Source organism: Apodemus sylvaticus, chromosome 3 (genome assembly GCF_947179515.1).
Source record: "Apodemus sylvaticus chromosome 3, mApoSyl1.1, whole genome shotgun sequence".
Classification (NCBI taxonomy): Eukaryota; Metazoa; Chordata; class Mammalia; order Rodentia; family Muridae; genus Apodemus; species Apodemus sylvaticus.
Window position 1 is genome coordinate 68,692,465 of NC_067474.1, and position 24,473 is coordinate 68,716,937.

The window sequence follows — 24,473 nt, forward strand, 5'->3', positions numbered from 1 at the left end:
TAACTTTTGCACATTTTCTTAAACAAATGTACTGGCCTGCACTTCCAGCGATGCAGGCGCACAGTGGTTTCTTTTATCTACTCTTGTTTGCTGGAGAATGGGTCTCCTGGAGCTCTTGATAACCTCAAAAATCACTGCCTAGCTAGAGGCTGACCTTGAACTCTTGATCCCACTGCTTCTGCCTTTAGTTGTGGCATAGGCCAGGACAATCTGATCACTTGTCTGGGTTTTGACCTGAATTTTTTTTCAAATTTTATTCTTAAACTGGGGGTTTTTCTACTTTAATTATTAAGTATGGTACTGAGTTTACTTTAAAGTTTATCAGGTGTCCTCAGCCTTTTCCGTATTGATCAAATTGTCTTTTCATTTCAAATAGCCTTGATGGACTCCCTATATTAAAATACTAGCCTATTTATTACAACACCCCACTTCAACATGGAGTAGCAGTTCTGTAATGGGTTGCCAGGTATTATTTTAAAATAACAATATTTTCCTCAATATTTAGAGAAGGCATTGTATTTGTGAGACAAGGTCTCAACTATATCTCTGGCTGGCCTGAAATTCACTATGAAGATGAGACCAGCCTCAAACCTCCAAGATCCACCTACCCCGAGTACTAAGATTACAAGCCACCACACATAAGCCGCCATTGTCAGTTAAAACTGAGTTTTGAGGGTGTCATTCCCACCCCCCCCCTACCAAGTCACTTTGGTAAGTATCCTGGCAATAGGCCAGACAGTTTGAAAAGCATCTGGTTTACTAATTTCATTGTTTTTTAAACCTTGTTAGATACGTTTTTCAATTGTTTCCTAATCTTAAGACTGTGTGTGTGTGTGTGTGTGTGTGTGTGTGTGTGTGTGTGTGTGAGAGAGAGAGAGAGAGAGAGAGAGAGAGAGAGAGAGAGAGAGAGAGATGGGGCAGAGTAGAGTGTCTCTTTGTCAATTAATTTGGGTAATCTCTGAGTTTCTGGACAATTAATAATTATATTAGGTAAATTGTCATAACTTAAACATCGTAACTTAAATGAATGTGCTTCTCTTTCCATTTGTATTTAACCTTAATCTTGTGTATTTGTGTTTTGCTCTGCTCCGTTTCATTTTTAATTAGGCTCTTCTTTATTTTAATTTCATTTTGTATAGTTTTATATGAGTTTAAATAATGCACTTACTAAGTCTTGTCAGTATTTGTGGGTTTTTTTTATTTATTTATTTTTTATTTTGTTTTGTTTTGTTTTAGTGACAGGATTTCACTATGTAGTCCTGCCTGGCCTCTAGCTTATCGAAGTCCGCTTGCCTCTGCTGCTTAGGTGCAGGGATTAAAGATGTACACTACCACACCTGGTTGTATTTTGACTTCTGGTCCCCCACCCCCACCTTTTAGACATACTAAATCTTTGGATCGTTTAAGTAGTTTTGCTTTAAGAAATTTTATTTCTATTTTTTTAAAGTTATTTATTCATATTATGTTTTGAGATGGAGTCTTTGTAGCCAAGAAAGATCTTCATCTCCCCATCCTTCTGTCTCTACTACTAGGTTCTGGGAATACAGGTGGATGACACCAAATGCATTTATGTAGTATTGGGAATTGAACCCAGGGCTTCATGCATCATAGGCCTGGATTCTATTAACTGAGCCATACCTCCAGCCCTGTTATATTTCAATTTATAATATTGATATAACTATAAAATGTCCTCTATGTTATAACTCTTTTTTTTAACCAAACTCTACATTTAGATATGTACCTTTTTAAAAGTTATAGTCTGCTGTTCAGATTTTGTGATTATCTGAGAAATTATTCAGTAGAATATTAAAAAAAAGAATTCCCCAAGTGCTAGGAAATCTGCCTTCAGCTTTATTGTACTGAAAATAGAAACAATAGACTCTTTTCTATTTGTAATTTATTATCTCTCAATTTGGGTATTAAGGACCCTGGGAACCCTCGGTGGGCACTTGAAAACCTCTGTAAATATTCCACAGATACTCAAAAAACACGAAAGTATGTTTTCTATTTCTGGACCTAAAATGTAAAATGTATCTCTTAACTCAATTTTGTTAATGATATTAATTATATCCTTAGCTGTCCGTCTCCATTTAGTCTATTCAGTTCGCCGGCCTCTGTCTTGTGTCTGTTACTGTTGTTTTGGTGTCTCTTGGTGCTGTTAAGTAGACACAGATAGTCATTATAAATCTTCACTGAGGATTGTTCTCTTATGTTATTGAGTGTTTGTCTTTACCATCCAGAAATTATTTATTTCTTGAATTTAGTTAGCCATGACTAATACTAATATGGGGAACTGTATTTATTTTATTTTGCTTGGTATCTTCTTGGTACATGTCATCATACTCAAACTCTGTGTCATTTGGCTATATGTGTGTCTTCTGTAAGCAAAACACAGTTGAAGACTTCGCTTTTCATCTACCCAGGGACATTTCCGGAAGGTGGGGTATCCAGGCCACTTATCCAGAGAGGAGGTGGTGCATTTGTACTTGGTCAGTCCTCCACAGACATTCTCTTGACTCCCCTGGGTCTCCCTTTGTCTTCCGCATTTGCAGATCATCCACATTGTCTTCGATTTTCTCCTTCCAGCAACTGAAAGTTATGTAATTGTTTTTATTTTATTACTAGTTAGAAATTAACCTTGATTAAGGTACCTGTACTTCAACTTGAAGTTCCATGTAATTCCTTCTTTATTTTACTCTCTGTTTTTTTAAACTCTAGGACCTCATTATCCCAGGCTGACCTCAAACTTGCTATAGAGTGGAGAATGAAGCTAACCTTCTGGTTTTCCTGTTTTCACTTCTTGGGCACTGAGATCATAGGAATGTAGCACCCCGCAATCTTAGACCCTGTAGAGAATCAAACCTAGGGCTTCCCGCATGCTAGGCAAGCATTCTTCCCATGGTACCAATGTTCCTGCCCCCTTTTGGAGTTGTATTAACTTTACTATCAGCTACTTACATATTTCATGCTGTGTACAAATTGAGAATATCTATCTAAATATAGTTACCCTCTTCACTCTTTGCTATTTAGTTAAAATATTTGAGCATTCTTTTTCTACCTTGTGTGTGCTTTGGGTATTATTATGAAGTCATTATTATAACCATTCACTTAAGAGGTCATATTTGGTTTACAAGTATTATAAATCATTCAGTTGTAGTTGACAGTGGACTCAGCACTTGCGGCCTCTACTAACTTGAGAATTCCCTCTTGATATCTTGGGCTTCGAATTTTTTGGTTGGGTGTACCATATATTACTGAGCGTTTTGTTTGTTTGTTTGTTTGTTTTTCTATTTTATTTCTAATTATGTGTCTGTGTGTGGGTATGGGCACATGAGTGTAGGAATCCAAGGAGGGCAGAGGTATCAGGTCTGCAGGCTGCCTGTGGTTCTGTGCCATTCAGTTTGGGTACAGGGAACCCAGCTCTGGACTTTGCAAGAGTAAGCTGAGCCATCTCTTCAATTCTCTGAGTAGCTCTTTGGAAAGGAGTTATTAATGAATATGCTTTCGTTTTCTGTTTTCATCTTTATTATTTTGTACATGGTTAGAACTATAGTTGGGACTGATGATTGAGTCTTAATCTCTTTCTTAAGCCTACATAGACACTGCCTTGATGTTGGCCATTGCTAAATCCCTCTGTGAAAAAAAATACAAAGGCTAAATACTTAGCATTTTCCCTATATGTCCCAATGTTATTAGCTTAGCTTTTGAAATCCTGGTCATAGCATGTCTCGATTCTGACGGTTCTCCATTCCTTCTCCTCTCTGTCATCTTAACTATTTTCTATCCCAGATCTGAGTGTGTTTTGTTTTGTTTTGCTTTGCTGTCGGCTTCTAGCATACTTTCATCTGTATGTTGGATCTTTGTGTTCACCCCTCCTTATCTGTCATCTTTCCTACCTGCTTTCATCTGCTCCTCCCTCTCTGCCTTCCCCTGTAGTGAAGACTGTTTTCCATATCATCAACTTTGTTTTTGGTTTGTGGATTGTTCCTCTTATAACTTTAATATATTTATTGGTTCTACAGTGGTATTATTTGTGTCATCGGTTTCTTTCTTCAGCTGCCAGCTCCCTTTCATCTCATGTGATGTCTTATCACCCATCTTTGATCTCATCTTCCATCGACTCTCTGTTAATTGCTCTATATCATTTTCTTCTGTGTCCTGGTTTTCCAAAGAGATTTTTTCATTGGTCTTCTCCAGGCCATTTTTTCTTGTTATCCTTTCAGGATATTTCTCCCTAACTTGCTGATTGAGATATGACGATTAGAACTTTTCTAGACCCCCACCTCCACCCCTAGATTTTGTGGGTAATAAAATCTCCTAAAGCTAAACTCCTCATTTAAGTGTGAGGTTGAAGTTGGATGGTTTGTTTTCTTCTGGAGTCCTTCAGTCTAAGGGACCCTGGCTGTGTTTGGGGCAGGACATGGCTGATGAAATTTGTCTCTAAACTCTTTATTTTAAAGTTTAAGCCTTGTTCATTTTTTTTTCTATCTCCGTCAAGCCTTTGTTTGCAGCAGCAAGCCCCGCCCTCTCCACCCCTAAAGTCTTTGGATGAATTTCCAAACACCTTTGTGGTTTCTGCAGTTTCTCGTTGACAGTTTAGCTTTGCATTCCAGTGTTCATAAAACAAAAAACAAAAAAACAATGCACTGGTCTGGTGGAGATGTCATATTCAAAATAAAAGCTTTTCTTATGGAAGATTCTAAAGTCCTGAGGCTTTCTTCAATTCTAAGAAATACTCTGATTCCCCCACCCATTATGGGTTGCCATGCCCTACTTTAGAAATGCCAAGGATACCATGTCATGAACCATTCTGAAGTGTGCAAGGAACAACGAACTGCATCCGTCATAGCAATCCATTCTTTTAAGGATAAGCATTTTCCTTTAAAGATGCTTCATCAACCCTAATCTGTAAAGAAGTTAAATTTTGGCATTCGTTCTCTTTCCTGATCTTTAAAACTACATAATTAATATTAATTTCATCAATTGCATTTGTCTTGTGAATCTTCTTGGGAAAATGTAAAAACGTGTCTGTTTACTCCAGATAGGAAAGACATTAAGTGGCAAGGCCAGCTGGGTGAACCAGTGTGTTTATTGAGGGGCATTTACAAGAAGTAGAGTAAATCAAAGTCTTCTGGATCACTGGAATCCCGCTCCTGGCCAACCTCCTTTCTTTTTCGTAGAATCCCCTAAGTCACTTGAGGTTGGCGGAAGTGGCAGAGAAAATCTCAGGGGAGGGTCTGGCCTAATCACTCTTCCCTGGAGAGAATGTTAAAAACCTCTTTCCCATTTCCTTAGACCTGGCAATTGCTATATTGTCTTGCTAAATTTGTTGTGTGTGGGGCTGTGGTGGGGAACAGAAGTTGCCTGGGGGTGGAGATTTTCCCTGGCCCAAGGTGTTCCTGCAGGTTACCCCAAAAAATCTCAGTTCTTTGATGCTTTGGCTATGTTATGCCCCAGGGACTTGGGATATCATAAATGCAGCTGAAGCAGAATTGCTGTGCCGTGGAAAATGGAGTTGCTTTAAGGCCTAGCGAGCAGTCTGAGGGCATTATACTGCAGAGAAAAGGTGGAGCTTGGTCTTAAAACTGGGCATTACTCTGGCAAGTCCATCTTTACATGCGCCAGGTAGGTATTACCTGAGAATGTGCATTCCAATGAGTTGAGTTCATGCAGCTACTCCTGTGATTGAGAATCATTGTCTTAAGGGATGGGAATTACTTGGAACCTCAGTAGAAATAATCTGTGTAGAGGAAAGACTGGAGGAGTCATGGGCTTGTCAGTATCTTCTCATCACTAATACTGGACACTTCTGTTAAAGCCTTTTATAAAGAATATTTTTATAGTTTAAGATCATTCCTAGGTTTCTGAAGGTATTTAACTTTTTAAAAAATCTGCAAATGATTCCCTAGTAATTAAGATAGATCTAAGGATAAAGGGTAAAGATAAACTGGGGGGGGGGGGTGTATGGCAAGTGGTCAGTATAGTTGGAAACCAGTGTGGGCTATGTAGAGCACCAGAACGGTCAGGGCTCCCCATGTCTAGACCCTGTCTTAACAACAACAACAACAAAACTCACACTAAAGAAAGATGAGTTAATATATTAGTCAGTATAGAAAAATAGTTCCAGCAACCTGTGGTGGCACAAGCCTTTAATCCCAGTACTCCGGAGGCAGAGGCAGGCACATCTGAGTCTGGACAGCCTAGTCTACAGAGTGAGTTCCAGGATGGCCAGAGCTACACAGAGACGCTGTGCTTTGTAAAAACAAAAGCAAACAGAAGGAAAAAAAATTCCGTATTGCTGTGACTTTGAGGAGAAAATAGGTGTGTTTGGTTTCATCCCTAGGACTAGGGCCTGAGTGCATATTTTACATACCAATGCAGACCTGGCCTCCAGGCTCTCCCAGCATCCCTCAGTCCTACCAGGCATACCCTGCCCCCAACCCTGAATTTTCCAGCCCAGGGGCTGGGCTTCCCCTCCCCCTGAGGCTCTTCCCTATATAATCCAGACATTTTGGTCTCTCTCTTCATTCACTCCCTCTTCTCTCTTTCTCTCTCCCTCCCTTACCCCCCCCCCCATCCCCATGGTGGTGACTTCCCTGGCCTTGGTCCTTGGGGCCAGTGAACTCCCTCATCTGAGAGCGTTTTCCCAATAAACCTGCCTTTAATACAATCTAATCTGGTTTAAATTGTCTCATTTCACCTCGGAGGAGACCTATCTAAGCTTTATTTGGCAAGCGCTAGCAACAATGTTCTGACTTTGTCCGACCAAGTGACTCAATGGGTAGGGCCACTGGGAAGCTGGCTTCCCTTCTAGGTGTTTCTAACTGTTCTGCTTTCTTCCTCCTTGAGTCTGACCCTAAGGCTCTTTAAGCCAAGCTCTTCAGGGACTTTGTTGACAGAGTACATTTTCCATAAGAAGCAAAAAGATGTTCCTCACTGGGTGGATTTGGTGGCAGCAAAGCTCCTCCAGAACCTTGCTCTGATTCTGTGAACTTGGGGAGTCTGGAGAAAGGTATCTCAGGGTTGCAGCTCGTGTTCCTCTATTTGGACCTTTGCCAGAACCTCCAGTCTCCCGAATACACTTAACAAAAGTATGAGCATATGGCTTGCGTGCCTGAGAAGTTCCTTGAATACTACGCCACAACTTTTGCAGCTTTTGTGTTCTTGCCCTGAGTTTGAATTCCAAGCAGAGCAGACACTGGAGGCACAATGCAGTCTGCCTCCCAGAGAAGAAACTTGTCTTACCTACTACTGAGAATGTCTGGAAAAGCGTGAACACAGACTTGAAGTAGGAAGAGCTGTTAATAAACTGAATATCATGAATGTCCTGAATAACACATATCTCCATACCATTGAGACTTCCTCTCTCAAATTATGGGTCTCACAAGCCCCCCTACACACACATTCTCTTTTAGAGAAGTCTTAGGTTACTTTTCTTAGGACTTTAGTTTATTATCTGAAAGATAAAGATGTTGGAGTAGCTTGTACTATCTAGTCTTAAGATTTCTGATGTAGTGACTGTGATGAGAGCCTACAGATAATAATCAGCTTTTAGAGTAGATTCTTTTTTTTTTTTGGTTTTTTTCAAGACAGGGTTTCTCTGTATAGCCCTGGCTATCCTGGAACTCACTCTGTAGACCAGGCTGGCCTCGAACTCAGAAATCCGCCTGCCTCTGCCTCCCAGAGTGCTGGGATCACAGGCGTCCGCCACCACCGCGCGGCTAGAGTAGATTCTTGAGGGAGGCTTGAATCATACATTGCTTTAGCTAAGGAGGAGAACCTGCTCCTAAAGAAATGAGCAATATTTCCCTCCACTAAAAACATTTCCATATATAAGGGGGTGGGGGAGATGCTTCTCTGAGGTCCAGAGAATGTTTTTCAGATGAGTATTAAGTGGTTGTGATGGTTTGTATATGCTTGGCCCAGGGAGTGGCACTATTAGAAGGTGTGGCTTTGGAGCAGGTGTGTCACTGTGGGTGTGGGTTATAAGACCCTCACCCTAGCTGTCAGGAAGTGAGTCTTCTCCTAGCAGCCTTCAGATGAAGAGGTAGAACTCTCAGTTCCTCCTGCACCATGCCTGTGTGGATACTGCCATGTTCCCGCTTTGATGATAATGGACTGAACCTATGAACATGTAAGCCAGCCCCAATTAAATGTTGTCCTTATGAGAGATGCCTTGGTCATGGTGTCCACAGCAGTAAAACCCTAAGACAGAAGTTGGTACTAGGAACTGGGGTATTTCTGTGATAGGCCTGACCATGCTTTTGTTGGGAGTTGGAGATCTAAAAACTGCTTTGACACCAGACATGGAGATGCAGAGTTTGGAGTTTGACCAGCTGGTTTCCTGTCTTGATTTAGGGATTACCGTTAAGTGATTGGATGGATCTCAAAAGAGACTTTGAACTTTGGGCTTTTAACATTGTTGAGACTGCTGTAGACTATGGGGGTTTTTGAAGTTGGATTACATGTACTTTTTATTATGCTATGGCTAGGTGTAGCCCCCTTAGACTCATGGGTTTTCAGCAAGCCTATGGAGACCAAGGAGTGGATTGTGATGGTTTGTATATGCTCGTCCCAGGGAGTGGCACTATTAGAGGGTGTGGCCTTGTTGGAGTAGGTGCCACTCCCACTGTGGGTGTGTACTATCATAAAACCCCCACCCTAGCTGTCTGGAAGTGAGTCTTCCTCTAGCAGCCTTCAAATGAAGATGTAGAACTCTTAGCAACTCCTGCACCATACCTGCCTAGATGCTGCCATGCTCCCACCTTAATGATAATAGACTGAATCTCTGAACCTGTAAGCCAGCCCCAATTAAATGTTGTCCTTTGTAAGACTTGCCTTGGTCTTCACAGCAGTAAAACCCTAACAAAGTGGTTTTGTGGAGGGACGGTGATCACATGGTCTGCAGTGTAGCTACAGTCGTCTATCAGCTCAGGAGAGTTTAGCAGTGTAAAGAAACTGAGCATGTGCAGTGGTGGGAAGAGAGTCTCCCTGGCGAAGGTAGTGGCTAGCCTTGGATGAGGATGTCAGGAAAAGAGCCTTGGAAGACAGGCTTTTGAGTGCAGGCCTGAGTGATGGGAAAGCAGCCATGGGAAGACGACAAGGGGAACTCAGTCGGCAAAGTGCCTTTTCAAATATGAGAGAGAAATTGTGTAAAACAGGGCTTTTGTACGAAAAGGTTGGACATTATGATCTAATCTCTTCATTTGGCAAAATGACCAAAGTAAGGGCCTTCAAAAGACTTGCTCAAGGTAAAGATGGTAGGCAGTGACAGCACACTGCTGTCACTTTTTGGTTTTAGTGACCTGAGGACAACTTCTTTAATTGGTTGAACAGGCATTTCTGCAGGCTCCTCCCTCCCTCCCTTTCTTTCTTCCTACTCCTTCTTCCTTCCTTCCTTCCTTCCTTCCTTCCTTCCTTCCTTCCTTCCTTCCTTCCTTCCTTCCTCTTTAATGCCTCAATAGTGAGTAGCTCAGAATTACCTAAGTTCTTTGTACAAAAGTAAGTTTTATCCTCTAAAGAGTTTTGGGTGTGAGGCATGGCTAAGTATCTGAGCACCTTGGTGGTTTAGGGACATAAAGTCCATGCAATTGTGTTGACAGGCAAAAAGTAGTTCTTGGAGGACAGCAGTTTCTTAGAGCAGATTTACTTGGTGAAAATATATTGAGAATTATGAGAGAGTAAACGTTTATTCCTTAGCTGTCAAAATCAGTCTCCCAGTGGGTGAGGGAATAGCTTCATTGGTAGAATGCTTGTTTACCAGGCACAAAGTCCTGGGTTCCATAAACCAAGCATGGTGGTGCATAAGTGTGATCATAGCACTGGGGAGGTAGAGGCAGCAGGGTCAAAGGTCAGGAACATTCTCAGCTATGTAGTAAGTTTAAGGCTAGCCTGAGACCCTTTCTCAAAACAAACAAACAAACAAGAGAAAAATTCCCAAACCCTAATTTTTAAGTGCCCATCACTTCCTTATGTAAATGCATAGTAAGGTTTTAGCGGGGAGGGTGCTAATTTGGTAAGGAAGAAACACCATCTACTGAAGGGCTCCCATATAGTAGAAGCCAAGAAAAGATATAAACCCAATAGACACCCACATTTTATAATGTCTTCGTAAGTAAGACATTATAAAATGTCTTGTTTTGGAGCCTTGCAGAGCCAATTGTTTGCCTTTCCAGAAGGCGTGCTGCGTTGCTTACACTTTTTCTCTCCTACCATGGATTGTGGTAGTGCCATGAATTGTCATGCCTAGTGTTCTCTGGTGAAAGACACACGACTGAAAGAATGATTATGTGATGGCCTAGCAGTAGATTCAGATCAATTCTCAGGTAAAGACAGTAACCAGTCTGATCTTATTTACATAATTTATTTTATACTTAATGGTGTACTGCCTGCATGTATGTCTGTGTGAAGGTCTCAGAAGCTCTGGAACTGGAGTTACTGTGCATATTAAGATATTGATATGTGCCCACATATAAGAGAAAATGTGGTCTTTATTGTTCATGCTCCTTTCTTTCATTCCTGTCACACATGAACTTGTCCAACTTTTTGAGCAAACAGGGAGTGGACAAATCTCCCAAGAGATTAGATTGGGAGCGTTGGCCTTCCCCAGATAAAAGAAGTTCCTCAGACAAAACTTTGTTAAATACTCCACAAATCAGCAGCCAATCATCATTGTTTTTGAATAAGAGATAAACTTTAAGTGGTTTCTGATTCATTCTCCAGACTCTGAATGGAGAGTTAATGTCATTGTGTGTGGCTGGGTCTTAGTAGCTGGGAGTGGTTTGGGCTGGGAGGGAAGAGGCAGTGTTCACTTTTAGTCTTTCCTGAGGTGGATGGTGACTTCCACCGTAGGTTCTGCTTACTCTGCGCCTCAATCAACTCTGTAATGAAGACCCAGCAGCATATCTGCAACTTCCCTTTAATTTTACAATTTTTATAATGAGAGTCCTTGTAGTGTGGAAAGCGCCTGTAGAAACCCAGCCAGCATTTTGAAGAGTCTATAAAGGAACACAGTGATTTCCTGTCTCTGCCATTTGGGTAAGATTTGGCTCTGGAAGAGAGAAATCAGTTCTCCCTTGTTTGAAATGCAGGGTAAGAATGGGTTCAAAGTTTTCAAAAAACTTCCCTGTGGGCCCATGGCATTTCAGGGAATCCTCTGCCATTATCACTTCTTATTTATTTATTTGACACCAAGAACATTTTCCCATTATTTTTAAGAACATGATGAGCTAGGCTCTGATTTTTTTATTTATTTATTTATTTTTTTGAGAGAATTTTAGTGTAGGGGTGGCATCTTCATTTTGTTTCTAAGGCACTTCTCAAGAAAATGGTCTGGACACGTCTCAGAATTAAGAGTTATCTGGTAAACTACAGGTTTGCCTCTGTAGACAATGAAGCCTAAAGCTACTGAGATACCACCCAGCTTCCTCCCTTTCTTTTCTTGTCCTTTCTCCCTTTTTTATCTTCTTGTTCAAATCACAGGCTTCCTTTTCTAAGGACAGGAGTGTTGGCAGACTGCCTATTGGCTAGTTGGCCTCAATTAGCCTTATATCATTGCAAAGGAATGCCAGAATTCTCTACAAGGTCTGTTTTACCTTTTTGTAGGAGACACTCACTTCCTGAGTTCATAACAGGTTACTCAGTCAGAATCACTTCTCGCATACATAGCTGACATTTTTTTAGCCACTGAAATTACATCTCTTGATGCTCATCTCATTTGAATGATGACCTCCACGGGTATTTGTGAAATATTACTCTGGCATGCTCTATAACATGGAAAACATTACTCAGCAACGCAGTCCTAAAATCAGAGATAACTTGGAGACTCACATCCTTGTCTGAAGGATGGCAGGGTTAATAGTCTACAGATTGCTTGCTTTAGACCTTGTGCTCATATAAAAGGTCCTGCAGATGGATAAGCCTGGTCGTGTACCATACAGGCTGCAGGCATTGGCAGGCTTTGGTCTCATGGCTATTCCTGCTACTATTTCAATTCAGTGTCCTATCTCGTGGTTACCTATGTGACTGCAAAGTAATCCTTTTCTCTTCTGAAAAATTGTTTTTGAAGAACAGCTGTGTCTTTCTTCTGAATTCCTTAATTATTTATCCTCCCTGATAAGTTAAACCTTTCGTTAATGTGGTGAGTTGCCACAAGCACACAGAACTGCTTGGATCATGTAGCAAACTGTATAAACATTTGATAGGACATTTGAAGACACCACATGCTGAGCCACGATCTATACTACTACCAGGTGCTGTGGGATCAATAAAGGTAGCCTGGTGTTGGAATCTGTTGTTGCTGTTGTTTTCTTAACTAACATGAGAAGGGTCAGAACAAGACTGTCCTGGGTCTTGCCAAACTTGGACTCTATAAGATAATCAAGTTAAATCAACAGAATTAGCTAGTTCACATATTCATGCTCACACACATAAGTGTGTGTGTGTGTGTGTGTGTGTGTATCATGCTTACATAATTAATCAATATTTATATTTGTAGTTGCATCCTCTCACTGCTGGTTCTGGGATACCTCCTCATATTCCCAGTTAAGCACTGTCAAGAAAGAGTCTTTAAATGGTTTTTAAATGAGTAGAACTTTCACTTTGGCCACAACAAGAGCAAATGATTAATAACGACACAAAATACTCTTCTTTGCCAAGGATAACAACCCTGAATTTACAAGTTTATCAGTTAATATTTAACTTCTATGTTGTATTCTGAGGTTCTGGTTTTGTTACTAGAAATAACAGCCTAACACATCCTCTAACCTGTTGACCTCATTGTTTAAATAGCCTCTGACCTTTAAATGCAATTTTTCAGGATAGTGGTTAGGTTTCTGGTTTCTGTGTATTTCTCGTCAGACTATTGTAACATTTATGCATTCATTCTATTACCTGTCTTCTTGGATAATTCGTAGTCTCACTCATTGGAAAGTAAGAAAAGCAAGAACAAATAGCATGTGTTAACTCAAGCCCTTCCTGAGAATTGTGACTGAGGAGATCTGGGGAGTTCAGTTCTTATAAATGAAAGTAGGTTTCTGGAGTGGACAGAGGAAAAGCACCTTCTGGTATATCTGGATCTAGTTCTCAAAGGCTTTAAAGGTTATAATTAGTTGCTACTTAATCACATGGCTGTGGGTCTTCACAGCTTCATTTCTGATCTGCAGTCCTGTGGTCAGAGAACAGACGAGATGGGCAGGGCCTGGGTGTTTTTGCTTGGTCACTTCCGAGAGACAGTTGGCCCTCCTTAAGGACCTCCAGGACCATCTTATGCTCTAGGCCGTCAGGCTAGAACAGTAGTGTTTGCCGAGCTGACCTGCACAAGGGTTGAAAGCAGCAGGCTTGTGAGAAGGCTGTGAAGCAATAAGGACACCTCCCCTCTCCAATGACTTGTTAGCTTGCAAGGATACACAGTGAAGATATGTTTTCATGCTTGTTCCTCCCCAGGAGGAAACCCAAGATGCAAGTTCCCAGCGAGCACCAGGGTGTGGGCAACAAGATTAGTGCAAATTGGTGATGAGATTGAGGGCATGCAGATGTGTCCACGCTGCCCCTTTCCTGATTCTAGTGTGGTTTCAGGTTTCTAACTGGACTGTGGACCCTCTCTCAGTATGTCTTTAAGACACTGCTAAACATAGACCATGGGCTTGGGAGCTGTTCCTCCAAACACTGTACTTTGACCTCATAGACTTTAAATATGAAGTGAAGAAACCCTTCATTAAGCAGAGTTTGAGGAAGAGTTAGGATGGTTTTAAGACTATCCTGGTCAGAGAACTGGTCACTTAAGGTGAAGGTTATTTTACAGTGAAGTCTAGTCAGTTCACAACTATCTTCAGCCATGGCATTAGAAGTGAGGTTATCTGAAGGAAGCATATCTGGCCTTGAGGAGCCTGCAGATATGTCCCTGGGAGGACAGGTAGTGGGAAGTAAGGATGTCTGTTTGGTTTATATATTGATCTCCTGACCTTTAAAAATAACATTTCTTTTTCAGTTCAGAAACTTGGATTTCTCTTCTTGATTGTGCTGATTCTGTAAGTGAGAAAAAGGTTGTTAATCTCATAATCACTGGTGTTATTGAATGAGGTAAATATTAGAAGGAGGCTTTTCTCTTTAAGTCATAATCTTATGGCAGACACACTAGGTTAACGTCTCACGGCTGTGTCGTGTGTGTCATTCTTACGTGTCAATGAAGCAGTCAAACATGTAGGCTTGAACGCCTCATCTGTTTTTTTTTTGTTTTTGTTTTTTATCCCCTGTATTTTTTGGCTTCTTGGAGGATTACACCCTGCTCCAGAAACACTTCCTGATTGACCCTGAGGTCCACTTTGTTTAGTGGTGATCCTTTCTACTGCCCATTTTCCTGCCCTTGCTTTCTGCCTGTGTGTATTTCTATGGTCTCATAAATATATCAAGTTTCTTGGATTGTTTGGGCCATGCCAGCAATTTCTGTTTTCTTCCGTCAGCATCTTCAGGAGAGCCATGTACACAAAGACAAAATGGCTTTCAAAGTAGGCTACATTCCCATTTCAGTATTGGTGCAGACATCAAATTGAAGGCCACTCAGCTCTACCTGCCACTGGTTGTATCAGCTGCCTGGAGATTAACCTCTTCTAAGGCTCTGAGCTATTTTTGAGGTCAAGACTGCAACAACATTAAAGCTAGAACCCATTAGAAAATCACTTTCATCATCTCTCCTTTTTCCAAATCAGTGGCTTTTTCCCCCTCCTTCTGATCTCATAACCCTTTAATCTCCTTTGTAGCAGAATAAGGAGACTGTTAGTGTTTGCATCCGATGAGGTTAGCATCCTTCATAGATAAAAGTTTCAGAAGACACCAAGATATTTGAGAAGTGTATGGAGAGATGAGCTTCATCTCCAAGTGGACCGACTCCGTGCTGAAGGTGCCCTGCTCCCCTTGTGCAAGCGGGGCCATTTTTTTTGTGGATGTTTTGTGCAATCCAGGCTCAAAGTCTCCAAAAGAGACACAGCAGAAAGCCTTTTGTTGCATTATTTCTAAAGGCTTGAGGTTTTGAAGGGAAGGGATTTTGTTTTCCTCTGAGCTACACAATGGAGCTTTCACAGAACCTCTTTTAAAAGGAATAGCTACAGCCTTTGTGTGGAAGGGTGTGTCTCTTGGCAGGGTCTGCTGATGCAGACAGACTGGCTGGTGATTAACAAAGGTCATTAGACTTTGGAATCTGGCTAGCAGCCTCAGATGGTATGTCTTCTGTGTGTGGAAGGAAGACTCCCAAGAAACCAAGGCATTCTGGAGGTCCCCTCTCCAGCACATCCCCAAATCCTGCTGCAGAACAGGATCTGGTCCAGGGACGTCCTGATCTAACCAGTACTCTACTGGGACTAACGAACCAGCCTATCAATCATGGAATAAAAGAACCTTTGGAGATCTTTGGTGAATGACATTTGAGGAGGAGAAAGGTGCTGCTTTTTGAGAAGAAATGAAAACAGTTAATTCTTTGTTGGGAAGAGAAGAGCTTAGGAGGAGCCCAGCCTGTCCTCGTAGCGTTCACTTGTGATTGTCAGCCTAGCAGAATCCAAGCGAAGCCATGTTGTGCACGGAGGAGAGGCTCTGAGCTAAAATGGCTGCTCCTACAAGCTCAGAGGACTAGGGCAGCTTAGTGAGTCTTAGAGCTTCAGTGACGCAGGAGCTGCTATCTCCTGGAAGTGTGATAAACACGTTCAGCAGAGCTGTGGCTTGCTTGGCTGAGATGAAAGGGCTAAGCTTGGGGGATGGGAGTGTGCATGGGATGATCTGCTTTTTTTCTGTGAAGTATTCTAAATGCAGGAGTCGTCGTCTGCACCATGGAAAAATTTGTTTTCAGGTCTAATGGACTGTGCGAAAGGAGAAATGGGGTGGGGCTCGGTGACTGCTGTAATTTGATCCAGAGCTGATAGCAACCTCTTCCACATGATTTGGGCTGGTGCTAAAAGCCTGTGTATCTGGAATACTGAGACTTAGTTAGCTGAAAGGACTCTGGTGTCCAGTTCAATGTTTATTGAAATAGGATAAATTGCTGGGTGAAAAGAAGAGGAGGTAAAATATCTGTGTCTCACTCTGCAAAGCTCTGTCCAGAGCTGGACTTGGCCAGAACTTATTTTAGCAGACTATGGGTAGGAGCATTCTGTCATAGAAAATCCTCATGCCATGGTTTCTTGCACCCCACTGACACATCATTACTGGACTTTGTTCCTCCAGCAGAAATCACATATCTTTTATAAGAGAGGCATAGAAAACTACATCATGGAAAGATCTGGCTGCAACCTGAATTCTTAAGACATTTGGTTCTAGATTATAGTGACTTAGTAGGGTTTGTGATGTACTCTGTGAAGTAGCGTATTCATTCAGATAATAACTGGGCATCTCCTTGCAGAATATATACTATGCTAGGAAGGACTACACCTTCCCAATATGCTTGGCACTTTGTGGTGATACTCTGCCTTTAGTTAGCATGAAGCTTGCCATAGATTTTAGTCGCACGGTGAATTACAGAGTAAGGGAGATGGACTCAACTCTGCGCTATTCCATGCCAGGTTCACAGCTTTATTTTTGCTGCTATTGTTTTATATCCGTCTAAATTTCATGTTTATAAAAATGAAAGGGGGTGGAAAGGGAACACTCTCACTCAGTAGCCCCTCTTCAGAACTACCAGATTCTGTGGTCTTGTAAATGTAAATGGATGTGCCAATGTACAATCTTAAACCAGAAACTGAGTTGTCATCTAAAGTTGGTTGCTTGGAAATCTCATGAGAAATATTTTATGACCTAATTAGACTGGAGAAGCTGTTAAGTTTTAATTGGTAGGTAGTAAAAAAGCAAATAACCACTCACTTCATTGGGGAGGGGGAGGGGTAACTACACTATTTGGGGAAAGGAAAAATGTGAACCCTAGTATCAATAAAGATATTAAAATAATAAAAGCAATACCAAAAGCCACAGCCATTTCCAAGAATCAATTCTATTCTACCATTTGGTGTTATAACACTAATGTAATAATGTGAAAATGGATAAAAGAAATAGAAATTTTCTTGCCCCTCAATGAGGATGGATGTCCTCTTTCCTTCCAAGAAGACTCTAGTTCAAAAAGAAAAGGTCTAAGGAGAAGTCAGAATCAATATTAAGTTATCTAGAATTCTGAATGTACTGGAGAAACTCAAAAACTGTACCAACTTTTGAAGTATTAATGTTTCCTTGACAGATGGCATTTGAAGATTTTTCAAAGCAGAAAACATTTATCTGAGTTATTTTTCCTTTGAAGTTAGGAAGTCAAGGACTTTGTCTCTATTATGTCTGATTGCCTCTCTTTGGCCGGTGTTTGAGTTGGCAAAGAGGAGCAGGAGAAGGAAGGGTCGTGATGTTGGAGTTCACGCCACGAGCAGATCTGTAGCCTCTGGGTTTGTGGCGAGTGTGTTCCTCATGATGCTCTGTTCTGACCTCTGCCTCAGGTTCCTGATGTGAGAGGGTAGCGCCCAGTCATGGAGGTGCTTCAGTGCGATGGCTGTGACTTCCGAGCCCCATCTTACGAAGATCTCAAGGCTCACATCCAGGATGTCCACACGGCGTTCTTACAGCCGACTGATGTTGCTGAGGACAATGATGAGGAGCCGCTATCTGGGTCCGTGAATGCTAGCAATCAGACAGAGGTGGAGTTCTCCTCTATAAAGGATGAGTTTGTGATTGCAGAGGATTTATCAGGTAATTCTACACCAAACTCACATGTCTGAGAAAGCTTGTCATCATCATTATCATTATTAATATTATTATTACTAAATAGTAACCGTAGGTCTTATGTATGGCTTCTGAACTTTCTTATTCCCTGCAAGGCATTTTTACTACTTAGGCATCATTTTTCTCTTAGTTATCTTAGGTTATTGTCCTTTTAGTGGGCCTCTGTGTTCTTCTTCTAACGTTGAAAACAAAAGTGTCTTAGAAAGTTCTAGAATGAATCTTACAGTTGGTGAAACTTGTCTTTATTCTATATCCAAAGCTATCTATGATATCTTCACTATTAGCACTCCGTGGGTAGCCTTCAGTGCATCTTGACTCATTGTGCCAGTTAAATGTGATGCTTATTCAAGAATAACTGAAATGGTGCTGTTTTGTGTGTTTGGATTTCATATTCTCTTTTGCTTTACTTTTCTCATTTTAATCTTCTTAAATGTTCTCTATAGGTCAAAGTGCATCTGCATTGGGGAGTGGAAGTTGCTATGGCCACAGTCCAGGATATTACGGTCAGCATATTACCCCTAATCCCAAACCAACCAACAAATTTTTTCAGTGCAAGTTCTGTGTACGCTACTTCAGGTCAAAAAATCTCCTCATAGACCATACTAGGAAAGTCCATGGAGCTCAAGCTGACGAGAGTCCCACGGGACCTCCTGTTCCAGGGTCCTTAAATTATAATATCATGATGCACGAAGGATTTGGAAAGGTCTTTTCTTGCCAGTTCTGCACATATAAATCACCTCGGAGGGCAAGGATAATTAAGCATCAGAAGATGTACCACAAAAACAGTCTGAAGGAGTCCACGGCGCCACCACCTGCTCCTGCTCCACTGCCAGACCCTGTGGTCCCACCTGTGTCCTTGCAGGACCCCTGCAAGGAACTACCAGCAGAGGTCGTGGAGCGCAGCATCTTAGAATCCATGGTCAAACCTCTGACCAAGTCTCGAGGCAACTTTTGTTGCGAGTGGTGCAGCTACCAGACCCCCCGCCGAGAACGCTGGTGCGATCACATGATGAAGAAACACCGCAGTATGGTCAAGATCCTTTCTAGCATTAGGCAGCAAGACGGGACTAATGTATCTGAAGTGCAGAATAATAATGAACCCAGCCCCACATCCAACTCCGCCTACCTGTCCATGAATGCTGCAAGCCGGGAGGTGCCCAACACTAATGTCTCCAATTTCAGGGGCTCCATGGGCAACTCTATCATGAGACCTAATTCTTCAACTTCCAAGTTTTCTTCTATGTCTTACCCTCAGATGAAGCCGAAGTCACCTCATAATTCTGGCCTTGTGAACTTGACGGATAGGTCCCGTTACGGAATGTCTGACATGACCAATTCATCCGCTGACCTGGACACTAACAGCATGCTAAATGACTCTAGCTCTGATGAGGACTTAAACGAGGTAGACAGTGAGAACGGCTTGAGTGTTCTAGATCACCAGGCATCAGGACTGTCTGCAGAGCAGCTGATGGGCTCTGATGGCAACAAGCTGTTAGAGACCAAGGGGATTCCGTTTCGAAGGTTCATGAATAGGTTCCAGTGTCCCTTTTGTCCTTTCCTCACCATGCACCGTCGCAGCATTTCCCGTCACATAGAAAATATCCACTTATCTGGAAAGACAGCTGTCTACAAATGTGACGAGTGTCCGTTTACTTGTAAGAGCTCATTAAAACTTGGGGCTCATAAACAGTGTCACACGGGTACGTCGGACTGGGATACTGTGAATTCTCAAAGTGAGAGCCTGTCTTCCTCGTTGAATGAAGGAATGGTATCTTATGAGAGCTCCAGCATCAATGGTAGAAAGTCGGGAGTCATGTTGGACCCCTTGCAGCAGCCGCAGCCACCGCAGCCACCTCCACCACTACCACCACCACCACCACCACCACCACCATCATCACAGCCACTGCAGCAGCCTCCACCGCCACAGCTGCAGTCACCACACCAGGTGCCACCTCAGCCACAGCCACCACCGACACAGCAGCCACAGCCACCCGCACAGGTCCCACCTCTGCACCCGTACAAGTGCACCATGTGTAGTTACTCCACCATGACTCTGAAAGGGCTAAGAGTCCATCAGCAGCACAAACACTCATTCTGCGACAACTTGCCAAAATTCGAGGGGCAGCCCTCGAGCCTACCACTGGAAAACGAGACAGATAGCCACCCCTCTTCTAGCAACACTGTGAAGAAAAGTCAGACCTCAATTCTTGGATTGTCCTCCAAGAATAACTTTGTAGCCAAGGCCTCCCGGAAGCTTGCTAATGACTTCCCTCTTGACTTGTCACCTGTGAAGAAGAGAACACGCATCGACGAGATAGCCAGCAATTTGCAGAGCAAAATCAACCAGACCAAACTGCAGGAAGATGCAATCATCAATGTCGAGGACGATGAGGAGGAAGAGGATGACCACGAAGTAGAGATCGAAGTTGAGCTGGACCGGGAAGAGGAGCCGACGGATCCCCTCATGGAGGTTCCCGCTGCCTTTGCAGCCCAACAGATCTGGGCCAGAGATGCCAGTGAGTCCCAGAAGGAGCCCAACTACAGAAGTATCACCCACGATTACACTGCCACCAACGGGGCCGAGATCGAACTCACACTTTCCGAGGATGAGGAGGATTACTATGGTTCTTCAACAAGCATGAAAGATCACCAAGTGTCCAACGCGGCTCTGCTGAACACGCAGCCCCCTATCTATGGGACGGAACACAGTAATGAAAATACTGATTTTGGTGACTCTGGAAGGCTTTACTATTGTAAACACTGTGACTTTAATAATAAATCTGCCCGGAGTGTTAGCACCCACTACCAGCGAATGCACCCATACATTAAGTTCAGCTTTAGGTATATCTTGGACCCCAATGATCACAGTGCAGTGTACAGGTGCCTGGAATGCTATATTGACTACACCAACTTTGAAGACCTCCAACAGCATTATGGCGAACACCACCCAGAGGCCATGAATGTACTCAACTTTGACCATTCAGACCTGATCTACCGATGTCGGTTTTGTTCCTACACGAGCCCGAATGTCAGAAGCCTGATGCCACATTACCAAAGAATGCATCCCACGGTGAAAATCAACAATGCTATGATCTTTTCAAGCTACGTTGTAGAGCAGCAGGAAGGGCTGAACGCTGAGTCCCAGACCCTACGGGAGATTTTGAATTCAGCTCCCAAGAGCATGACGACATCCACGCCTGTGGCTCGTGGTGGTGGTGGTATGCCAGCTACGTTCAACAAAAACACGTCTCCCAAGACCTTTGCTCCAGAATGTGAAAACCAGAAGGACCCTTCGGTGAACACTGTTGTCGTTTATGACTGTGACGTTTGCTCGTTTGCGAGCCCCAACATGCACTCTGTCTTGGTTCACTATCAGAAGAAACACCCTGAAGAAAAGGCCTCGTACTTTAGGATCCAGAAAACCATGCGCATGGTGTCTGTGGACAGAGGCTCTGCCCTTTCCCAATTATCATTTGAGGTGGGTGCTCCAATGTCTCCCAAAATGTCCGGCGTAGGTTCCCCGCCCCCCCCACAGCCCCCACCTCCAGACCTCAGTATTGAGCTTTACTATTGCAAACACTGCTCCTACAGCAATCGGTCAGTTGTGGGGGTGCTTGTCCACTACCAGAAAAGACACCCAGAAATAAAGGTCACTGCCAAATATATCAGACAGGCTCCTCCCACAGCTGCCATGTTGAGAGGGGCTGAAGGGCTCCAAGATTCCCCTCGCCCTCCTGCCCCCATGCAGCTCAACCGGAGCAGTTCTGAGAGAGATTGCCCTCCTGTGGAGACCGAGATGTTCTTTTGCCAGCACTGTGATTATGGGAACCGGACGGTCAAAGGCGTCCTCATTCATTATCAGAAGAAGCACCGGGACTTCAAGGCCAATGCCGATGTGATCAGGCAGCACACGGCCACCATCAGAAGCCTCTGTGAACGGAACCAGAAGCCTGCCAGTTGTGTGCTTCTCCCTGCTTCCGGTATGGAACGGGACAAAACGAAACTCCGAGCGCTCAAATGTAGGCAGTGCTCTTATACCTCCCCCTATTTCTATGCACTGAGGAAGCATATCAAGAAAGACCACCCTGCCCTGAAGGCCACAGTCACGTCCATCATGCGGTGGGCGTTTCTAGATGGCTTGATAGAAGCTGGCTACCACTGCGAGTGGTGTATCTATTCCCACATGGAGCCCAGCGGTTTGCTCCTGCATTATCAGAGGAGGCACCCTGAGCATTATGTAGATTACACTTACATGGCCACCAAACTCTGGGCTGGGCCAGACCCATCCTCTCCCACTCTTTCCATGTCAGCGGAAGCCAAAACATACAGGTGCAGGGACTGTGTTTTTGAAGCCGTCTCCATCTGGGACATCACCAATCATTACCAAGCATTCCACCCCTGGGCCATGAATGGTGACGAATCTGTGTTGCTGGATATCATCAAGGAGAAAGATGGCGTGGACAAGGCCCTCCTTGCACCCGAAGAGTTGCTAGGCCCCATGAGTTGTGAAAACAGTATGCCCAATCCCCTTCCCGAGCAGGAAACCGAGTGCCCAGAGGATGCCAGACTTTCCCCAGAGAAAAGCATTCATTTGGCTTCAGCTAATCCTGCGATCTCTTCCACCCCGTACCAGTGTACCGTGTGCCAGTCCGAGTACAACAACTTGCACGGCCTCCTCACCCACTATGGGAAGAAGCATCCTGGTATGAAAGTGAAGGCTGCTGACTTCGCCCAGGATATAGACATCAACCCAGGTGCCGTCTACAAATGCAGGCATTGTCCGTACATCAACACGCGCATCCATGGCGTCCTGACCCATTACCAGAAGCGACACCCGGCCATCAAGGTGACCGCCGAGGACTTTGTGCATGATGTGGAACAGTCAGCTGACATATCCCAGAATGACGTAGAGGAGACAAGTAGGATTTTCAAACAAGGGTATGGTGCCTACCGCTGCAAGCTGTGTCCTTATACCCACGGCACTCTGGAGAAACTCAAAATCCACTATGAGAAGTACCACAACCAGCCTGAGTTTGACGTCTTTTCCCCATCTCCCCCGAAGCTGCCAGTGTCCCTTGAACCTGAGATAACCACTGAAGTGAGCCCCTCCCAGGTCTCCATGACGGAGGAGGAGGTAGGAGAGGATTCTATGTCCACTGCTCACTTCTCTACCTCGCATCTGGTCTCCCACACTGTGTTCCGGTGCCAGCTTTGCAAGTACTTCTGCTCCACTCGGAAGGGCATTGCCCGGCACTACCGGATCAAGCACAATAACGTCCGTGCCCAGCCCGAGGGCAAAAACAATCTCTTCAAGTGTGCCCTGTGTGCCTACACCAACCCCATCCGCAAGGGCCTGGCAGCCCACTACCAGAAGCGCCACGACATTGATGCGTATTACACCCACTGCCTTGCAGCCTCCAGGACCGTCAGTGACAAGCCGAACAAAGTGATCATCCCGTCCCCACCCAAAGATGACTCTCCTCAGCTGAGCGAGGAGCTGCGGCGGGCTGTCGAGAAGAAAAAGTGTTCCTTATGTTCTTTCCAGTCGTTCAGTAAGAAAGGCATTGTGTCCCATTATATGAAGCGACACCCGGGGGTGTTCCCAAAGAAGCAGCATGCCAGCAAGCTGGGGGGCTACTTCACAGCTGTCTATGCAGACGAACACGAGAAACCCCCACTGATGGAGGAAGAGGAGAGGGGCGGCTTTGAGAGGGCCGAGGTGGAAGGTGAAGCTCAAGACATGGAGTGGCTCCCGTTCCGCTGCGTCAAGTGCTTCAAGCTGTCCTTCAGCACGGCAGAGTTGCTGTGCATGCATTACACAGACCACCACAGCAGGGACTTAAAGAGGGACTTCGTCATCCTAGGCAGCGGCCCCCGCTTCCAGAGCCCCACCTTCCAGTGTAAGCACTGTGATAGCAAATTGCAAAGCATAGCCGAGCTGACCTCACACTTGAACATTCACAATGAGGAATTCCAGAAGCGTGCCAAACGCCAGGAGAGGAGGAAACAGCTTTTGAGCAAGCAGAAATATGCAGATGGTGCTTTTGCAGATTTCAAACAAGAGAGGGTAAGGATATGTTTTGATTTCCCTTCCCCCAGGAGGCCTCTCATCACTGGTGCCCACATGCACTTCGTTGCCAGCCAAACTGCTGCAGGCTTCCTAGTGACTTAGCTTGCCAGAGAGCTCAATAAGTCAATTAAACATTTCGAGCTTGATTATTCCCTGTTCTGTGCTCACCCCACTCCACAGTCCTGTCCTCCTCCTCCCCTTCTCCCTCTGACTCGTCCGATGGCTCCCCAGGGGAGGTTTGGGGTGGTTTCTATGTATGTCTTCCTGTCAAGTAGTGTTTTCTGAAGCCTAGTTTTTTTTTTTTGTTTTTGTTTTTTAAAAAGAAAGAAAGAAAGAAAGAAAGAAAGAAAGAAAGAAGGAAAGAAAGAAAGAAAGAAAGAAAGAAAGAAAGAAAGAAAGAAAGAAAGAAAGAAAGAAAGAAAGAAAGAAAGAAAGAAAGAAAGAAAGGGGTTGCTTTTCCTAAGGCAGTTGTGGGCTATCTCTTGGTACCCTTAGCCCTTCTCAGCCATGACATACATGGTCTCCAGGGTTTGGTTCGGGAACCTAACATCTCAAGGTGTAGACTCTCTATCTATCTATCTATCTATCTATCTATCTATCTATCTATCTATCTATCTATCTAAATCAAGAAATTCATTAAAGGAATAGCTGTTACAACTTGTCA

The 24,473-nt window shown here is 43.7% G+C and overlaps 1 protein-coding gene across 2 annotated transcripts in view; it reads left to right on the forward strand.

The window, feature by feature from the left end:
• The window catches only part of Znf462 (zinc finger protein 462), a 132,481-nt gene that overhangs the window by 38,726 nt on the left and 69,282 nt on the right, over nucleotides 1–24,473 (forward strand). For both annotated transcript variants that reach the window (XM_052176512.1, XM_052176513.1), the window contains exons 2-3: nucleotides 17,457–17,706; nucleotides 18,183–23,806. In XM_052176512.1, coding sequence (XP_052032472.1) covers nucleotides 17,487–17,706; nucleotides 18,183–23,806 — 5,844 coding nt within the window. In that variant the 5' untranslated portion in view covers nucleotides 17,457–17,486. The remainder of the gene's footprint in view (nucleotides 1–17,456; nucleotides 17,707–18,182; nucleotides 23,807–24,473) is intronic.